This window comes from Rhinolophus ferrumequinum, chromosome 10, assembly GCF_004115265.2.
Source record: "Rhinolophus ferrumequinum isolate MPI-CBG mRhiFer1 chromosome 10, mRhiFer1_v1.p, whole genome shotgun sequence".
NCBI classification, from domain to species: Eukaryota; Metazoa; Chordata; class Mammalia; order Chiroptera; family Rhinolophidae; genus Rhinolophus; species Rhinolophus ferrumequinum.
This window is the reverse complement of record NC_046293.1, coordinates 54,038,706-54,046,425: the sequence shown is the minus strand read 5'-3', so window position 1 is coordinate 54,046,425 and position 7,720 is coordinate 54,038,706. Positions and strand designations below refer to the sequence as shown.

Sequence of the window (7,720 nt, the reverse complement as noted above, 5' to 3'; positions counted from 1 at the left end):
CCTACACATATGTCCTGGTCTATCCAGGGTATGTGGCTGCCATGTGGCTGGGGTGCATTGCCTGGAAGAAAGGAGGACAGAGGGCATCTGGGGTCCTCTTTAAGGGAGGTGAATAATGTCCCTGCTGGGCACCCCCCCCCCCAACTCCCCTCACACACTGACAAGAAACCTAGCCAAGAAAGAGGCCTTTGTCCTAGGACATCTGAGGCTGCAGGGGGAGGGGAGAAGGCTACAGGTGAAAGGATACATCAAAGGAGCCGGCTGCCCCTCCTCCCCAAAATACCTCCCCGACCCCTTTCCCAGAACCCAGGCTTTCCTTAAATAAAAGCAGTGCCCTAAATGCCCACCTACCTAAACAGCTGGTACACTAGACACCTGATCCTTTTCTTCAGCTGCCCTCTACCACCTTGCTATGACTCAGTTTCCCTGTTCCTAAGCGAGTCAAGAAGGCAGAGGGAAGGAGGTTACAGCTTGTAGAAAGTTTAGAGGTCATTTTGGAGTGGACCATCAGGTTGGAATTCATCATCTGCATGGGAGAAACACAGACCTGGCTGGACTCCTGGGCTCAAAAGGAGGACTGGGAGAGGCTTGGAGCCATGTGTGCCCCCGCTGGCCAGGAGCAGGGTGGGGGCGGGGTGTGGGCAGAAACCACACCAGGCTCAAGTTTCCTCTCTTGGCCAGAAGGGGCAGGAGGAGAGGAGGGCCAGGGGAAAGGGGAGGGTTGGAGGAAGGACTGAGAACTCAGGCCTAGGGCTTCAGAGAGGTTGGTGGACCGCCCCGGAGCTCCCGGTTCTCAGCCTGAGTCCTCACACTCAGTGCTCAGCAATGGCCCGGGGGCGGGGCACGGCCCTCCCTGGTTCTCAGAGGTAGCAGGGATCCTCACCCAGGAGGTGTCAGCCCGGGCCAGCCTCCCCAGAGACAGCACCAGAAGCCTCATCTCTCTCCACACCTGCTTGGACCCTGCCACAGGTGCCTGAGGGGCGGGGTGGGAGGGGGATTACAGTGGGATCTGGGGGCAGGCTGGGGAGGTGGAGGAGGCAGTGGGAGAAAATACCCAACTTTCCACATGTTCCTAGGAGATCTCAGACCTTCCCAGGCTGCCCCTGGTTTTGGAATTTGACATCTTTGAGAAGTCCTCTAGAAGACCTAGATGGTTCCTGGAGAGCTCTGGGATTCTTGGGGTAAAAGACTGTAAATGGGGACCAGACAGTGGTCCCATGAGGTACCCCTGAGGGGCTGGAGAGTGACCCTGAGTAACCTTTCAGCAGGCTGGCTGCCCTGGGGAAGCCTATAGACTCTCGGGTATATAGTACCACCCTTTCTCCTGCCCATTCCATCATGCTGCTCTGTTCAGCCAGCTGAGAAGGTTGGGGAAAGCTGAGGAATTGCCTGGATCACTGAGAAGTATTTTTTGCAGCAGGATGGGATAGTGGGGACAGGGGATGCTGAATTCTTGCCTTTCATTGCCCCGTGTCTTCTCTGCACAGTTGAGATCAGCTGGAACTGGAAAGGAGAGGAAGGCATCCCATCACTCCTATAGTTCCTTCCAACTGGAAATCTTGGCAACAGGGAGGGAGGGAGCTGTGAAGCAGTGGAAGAGAAGAGGGGCTGGGGCTGGGACTTTAAGCATAGCCCCCAAAGGACTGGAGTTTGGGGTCTAGGGAACCTAGTGACAGAATGGCAGAAACTTGTCCTTTTCTCCCTGGTTTCCGTATACCTGTGTGAGTTATATATGCCCCAAGGAGATTGATTCTCTGATTATATCCTTTTCCTCCATTCCCTTTGTTTCTTTCTCACTTCCGTGTCCCTCTCCCGCTTTGGGAATCCTTCCTAATCTTTCTTAGTAAGTTGCTAACCTGTCACACCACGCCCCAAGTTTCACTGATCTCTCCATCCTTTCACTTTCTCTGTTGACACCTGAAAAGGTGGAATGGTATAATAAGCCTCAGAACAGGGTTCCAGAAGCCAGCCCCTTCCCATCTTTGTCAAGGTGGTTAGAGCCCTGGGACAGCAGTTGAGAACAAATGCCTTCCCCTCCCCAGCATCTCTCCCCAGATGGTCCTCACCCTGGGTCCTTAAGCACAAAGCCCCATGCCATTTTGTGAGTACACAGCGATTGTGGTTAAGATCTTTCTGAGTAGGCCCATCAGGATGAAAGTAAAGAGGGTGGATTATAGTCCCTGGAGATGGCTCCAGTCCTACCTGATATACAATGTTGGGGTGTAAGATGTTATGTGACCTCAAAGTGTGGGCTGAACTGCAAAGTGGGAACTGGTTATTGTAAAAGAAAAGGGACACAGGGAGGCCTGTTCCACTTTCGCAGTCTCTAGTTTCTGCCCCCCATGTGATGTTCTTTTTGATCCAATTCTGACTATGCCCTCCTCCCTGATCTATACCACTGACTGCCAGCCCCTTGGACAGTCCTCAGAAGGGTAGGCTCCTAAGACCCAGGGGAGCTTACGCCTGATTTATAGACTACCTCCCATTACTGAGTGTCTAAGGAAAAACAAACTCCTCCCTCTGGCCTGGTGCAAACTTGCCATTGTATCAGAAAGCAGGCTGGAGCTAGCTGATCAAGAGGTTCGCTTCAAGTCCCTCTTCCCCAACCTCATGCCTCCCCCTTCTGGATTCTCATTTCCCTGTCCTAGGGTGAGGGGGAGATTGAGCTCCTGGTCTTTATGAGAAAGGGCTGATATCTAGCCTCAGAGACTGGGGCAGCCAAGAACCCACCCTTGCCTGGGTCAAGTGTTTGAAGCTAGCAGAAGCCTGGAGATCACTTGCTGTTCTCCTTTCTTGCTTTGTGTTTTTCCCTGCAAATCCATATGGTTGGACTCTTTTAGTATTTCTCAAGGCGGGGTGGGGGCCTCTGGCGTCAGAAACACCAGGACACATGTTCAAATGCTGATTTCTGTGTACCTGCCCCTATGAAATCAATTGAGTAGGTCTGGGGTGGCATTCAGGATGCCTTTTTTTTTTTTTTTTTTTTTTTTAACGAGGATCCCAGGTAAATGTGGTGCACAATAAAGTTCTTGACTGCCTGAGCTGGATAGTCTACTGCCTCTCACAGCAAAGAGTTTCCTCAGTCCTGTCTCCATTAAATGGAAGAGGCTGAATGGGAAGCGATTTGCCCAAGGTCATGCGTCTGGAAGGCCAAGGAACCTAGTCTCCTGCCTCCTAGAGCAGGATCTTTGTACTGCATTTGTGAGTCAAATCCAGGAAGATGTAAGGAGGGGCAGAGGGTGGGGGTAGGTGTGTGTGTGAAGGACTATGAGGCAAGAGCCATTGTTCCTGCCCCCTAAACCCCTTCTCCATTCACTTTGCCTTTGGGCAATTTCCGCCAGAACCCGGGTGGGGGAGCATGGGGTTCCGGTGTTGAAATGGCATCCTGGACAGACATAAACACCCCACCCACTCTGCCCCCTGGCTAAGGGCCTGTGCCTACAGCAACTCTCAGCTCTGGGGATGGCACTAGAACAAGCGGGTAGTAACAGGGGCAGGGGAGATCCTCTTTCAGTAGGATAATTTTCGGCTCTCACTAATTTTGTGGTAAGTCAAAGAATGGACTCCATATTAAATAGCTGTGATAGGTCATCGTCGTGGTGATCAACGGTCATGCAGTTTGAGGTCATTCAGTCCTACCCTATGTTCTTCTATAAGTTTCCCCCACCTCTAGCCTGCCTGCCTTTACTTATATGGCCGGGGTAGGGTGTAGTATCTGGCCCTCAGACATCAGGAGGTCCCTGCCAAATCTACTTGGACTCTCTCGCCAGAGGCAGGGAGAACAGATGCGGGGAGAGAAGGGTGTCAGGGAATGGGGAGGTAGGAGGAGGAGAGGGGCTGACAGAGAGGAGATGAAGGCAGGGGTGAGGTTTTGCTGAGAAAGTTAAGCTGTCTGAGCGGGAGGGGATCTCCAAGTTCGACTTGTCCCAACTCCCTGGTTTTTACAAATGAGGAAACAGAGGCTCAGAGAAGTGAGATGACTTGCCCAACATCACACTGCTGCTTTGTGGCAGACCTGCAGCTAGAGCCCAGATCAGGAAACAGCGGGGGCTGGAGGGGAATGTGTATTCAAGGCTCTAAAGAGATATTTTTCCAGAAGAGGAGAAAAGAGACTGCGATTCCACAGAAAGAATTGATGATGTAGAGTGCCAAGAGAGGCCTGGAGTATGGAGACACAGGAATGGGACGGGGAGGCAATATAGACTAGTAGAGGAAGCCAGTAGAGGTTCCAGACCTGACTCTGCTATTTACCAGCTTGGACCTCAATTTCTGAATGGACCTTATAGGATCTTTGTGAAAATCAATCTCATAAACGAATGCATGTAAAACACCAGCACAGTTCTTGACAAATGCTTAATAAGTCTTTGTTACAGTTGTTATATTACCTTAGAAAAGGAAAGACCCCTGGCTGCATGGGTTGGGGTTTGGCCAAGATGACTCTGCGGGGACACAGGGCAGAGGTCCAGTGTCTCCAGAGACTATTCCTCCTCTGCTGCCTGCAGCTGATAAACCTCTTATCTGGGCCTGGCAGGGGAGCCCAGGGCCAGGATAGGAGGAGAGGGCAGGGCTGCTATCAGCCACCAGGCCTGGTCCATATCTCAGAGAAGGGGCGGGGATGTCTGCGTGGCTCTTCCCACAACACACTCCTTGGAGATGCCCAAGTACTCACTCTCATCTTGAGAAGAAAAGACTGAAATCCTAAAACTGAGCAAAGAGGAGGAAAGCAGAGTGATCCCTGATGTTGCCCCGAGAAAATGGGGGGTGGAAATCCTAGGTGACGTGACTTCTGCCCCAGCCAGTGATACAGTTCTGGGGAGAAAGAAGTAGGTGAAAGAGAAGGCATCTTGTCTGAAAAAAAGGCAAAGACCTACTGTGCTCCCAAAGGAACTGACTACAACCATAGCAGGTGAGGTGAAGATCACACCGCAGAAAAAGACTTTCTAGCTTAAGGAGTTGGTTGATGAGTCCAGCACGAGTGGGAGGGGATGAGATCTCTCTTCTCAGGTGGAGTTGGAAGGAGCCTCTCCATGGAGGCAGGACAAAATTGCTGACCCCTAGCAGGAGAAGTCCTAACCCCTATTTGTTTTTCCTTTGACATAGGTTGCTGAGGCCCTTTGGGTTCTGGGGGACCCTGGACCAGGTCCTGGCCCAGTAGGATGCCCCCGTGTCCTCCCCAGCAGAGCAGAAACAGGGTGACACAGCTGCCCACTCCAGAGCTGGGCGAGATGGAACTGACTTGGCAAGAGATCATGTCCATCACTGAGTTGCAGGTAAGTGGGGTTGGGTGGTGGTGGAAGGGAAGAGCAGAGAAGCAGGGAGTCTAGCTGGGACTGAGGCAGAGGGCTGGAGTGAGCAGGGCTCAAGGGTGTCAAGCTGGAAATGTTCCAGGCACTGGAAAAGTTAGGGCTGGAGTGGGAGGGAGATCTGGACGGATGACCAGCACATTAAGGGAAGAGCAGGGGATAGGAGTGGTGAAGAGGAAGGATCTGATTGGGGATATGAGCTCTCTCAGCAACCACTCTGCTCACGTCTCCCCACCCCACCTCCTGCCCCGCCTTTCCTTTCTCACCTTCCCATCTGACTTCCCTCTCCTCCAATCCTGCCCACCTTTTTCCTTCATTTCCTCCCCCTGCCCTCAGCAGCTGGGCCCCTTTCCCCCAGGTAGCTGAGCAGTAGTTCAGGGGCCTCAGGAAGGGGGGGTCAGACTATGCCGGGGTCCTCTCCTTCTACTAGTTGGACAAAGGGGTGTCTGTTGGCCTAACAATGATGCCTTTGTCCCCAGCTGGGTTGGAGCAGGGTGGCTCCCCAATGTGGGTTGGGGGCCCTGTTTCTAACATGTTCTCTCCTCCTCTCTGCACCTGGGCAGGGACGGGGGAACTGAAGAGTAGAGGGTAAAGCTTGTGCTGGCTCCCCAAGGTGCCTCTCAGCCCTCAGACCTGGCTCTGCGCCCTCTCCTTTTCTCTCCCCTGTCACCATGCCTGGGCCCTCAGGATCTGCCCTAAGTCTTGCTTCCACACAGCAGCTCCCTCTGCTGGGCACCCAGGACATGGTCAGGACCTGAACTTGACCCTTTGACCCTAGATTAACTGCAGCCGGAAAGGGTTCTGAGGGGTCATCTTGAATAACAACTCTTTGTCTTCCTGAAACAAAGAAAGGAACATGAGCCATTTCAACCTAGTAAGAACTTCTAAGAAGGAGATTCTATAATTGTTACGTTAGTCCTTTCTAAAATCTGACCTCAGTGACTTCCATTCCTGTTTAAGCTTCATTCTTCTTGGAATAGCTGCATTGCAACTTTACGAGAAGCTTTTTTTTGCACCTTTCTGTGATTTTTTTGAACCTTTCTGTTATTATCTCACTGGGTCTTTCAGAAGGACTCAGCTTGGTCCTGAGAGAGAGCTTGTTCTCTTCCTCTGCCTGTTTCCAATCCTCTTTATGTCTTTTCTTGCAGGGCCTAAATGCTCCAAGCGAGCCATCATTTGAGTCCCCAACCCCAGGCCCAGCCTCTTTTCCTGGGCCCCCACCGCCTCCAACTTATTGTCCCTGCTCAATCCACCCGGATGCTGGCTTCCCTCTTCCTCCACCACCTTATGAGCTCCCAGTACCCTCATCTCATATCCCAGACCCTCCATACTCCTATGGCAACATGGCCATACCTGTCTCCAAGCCACTGACCCTCTCAGGCCTGCTCAGTGAGCCCCTCGCAGACCCTTTAGCCCTCCTGGACATTGGGCTGCCAGCAGGGCCTCCCAAGCCCCAAGAAGACCCAGAATCCGACTCAGGATTATCCCTTAACTATAGTGACGCTGAATCTCTTGAGCTGGAGGGGACAGAAGCTGGTCGGCGGCACAGCGAGTATGTAGAGATGTACCCAGTGGAGTATCCCTACTCACTCATGTCCAACTCCTTGGCCCACCCCAACTACGCCTTGCCACCTGCTGAGACCCCCTTAGCCTTAGAGTCCTCCTCAGGCCCTGTGCGGGCCAAGCCCGCTGCACGGGGGGAGGCGGGGAGTCGGGATGAGCGACGGGCCCTGGCCATGAAGATCCCCTTTCCTACGGACAAGATTGTCAACTTGCCAGTAGATGACTTTAATGAGCTGTTGGCACGGTACCCACTGACGGAGAGCCAGCTGGCACTAGTCCGGGACATTCGACGACGGGGCAAGAACAAGGTCGCCGCCCAGAACTGTCGCAAGAGAAAGCTGGAGACCATTGTGCAGCTGGAGCGGGAACTGGAGCGGCTGGGCAGTGAGCGGGAGCGGCTTCTCCGGGCCCGAGGGGAGGCAGATCGAACCCTGGAGGTCATGCGCCAACAGCTGACCGAGCTGTACCGTGACATTTTCCAGCACCTGCGGGATGAAGCCGGGAACAACTACTCTCCTGAAGAGTATGCATTGCAACAGGCTGCTGATGGGGCCATCTTCCTGGTGCCTCGGGGGACCAAGATGGAGGCCACAGACTGAGCTGGCCAAGAAGGATGGGACTGGTGATGGAGATTGCCTTCATTCCCTTCTCATAAAGGTACTCCCAAACCCTGAGGCCCAGAAGGGACAACAGTGGAAACTTCGCATTTGGAAGGGCCAAGGTGTGTTCAGTGAGGCTTGCCATGAGGCAAGTGAGAGGAAGGCTGGAATCTCTCTTCTGTGATTCAGCTTTCCAGTTCTCCAATCTCTATCTCTTGTTTGAACTTTGGTTTATAAAGCGCTCTACAGAAAGAA

General features: G+C 53.0%; 1 protein-coding gene across 3 annotated transcripts; it reads left to right on the top strand.

The window, feature by feature from the left end:
• The first annotated feature begins 708 nt into the window (after window positions 1-708).
• On the top strand, window positions 709-7,720 carry NFE2 (nuclear factor, erythroid 2). Of its 3 annotated transcripts, none has more exons than XM_033118641.1 (3): window positions 709-969; window positions 5,101-5,270; window positions 6,452-7,720. In XM_033118641.1, exons 2-3 carry the CDS (start codon window positions 5,157-5,159, stop codon window positions 7,463-7,465), a joined length of 1,128 nt encoding a protein of 375 aa, XP_032974532.1. In that variant the 5' UTR covers window positions 709-969; window positions 5,101-5,156; the 3' UTR covers window positions 7,466-7,720. The 3 variants fall into 3 exon arrangements, with proteins under 3 accessions (XP_032974532.1, XP_032974534.1, XP_032974533.1); XM_033118643.1 differs by lacking the exon at window positions 709-969 and adding an exon at window positions 1,158-1,181; XM_033118642.1 differs by lacking the exon at window positions 709-969 and adding an exon at window positions 4,242-4,906.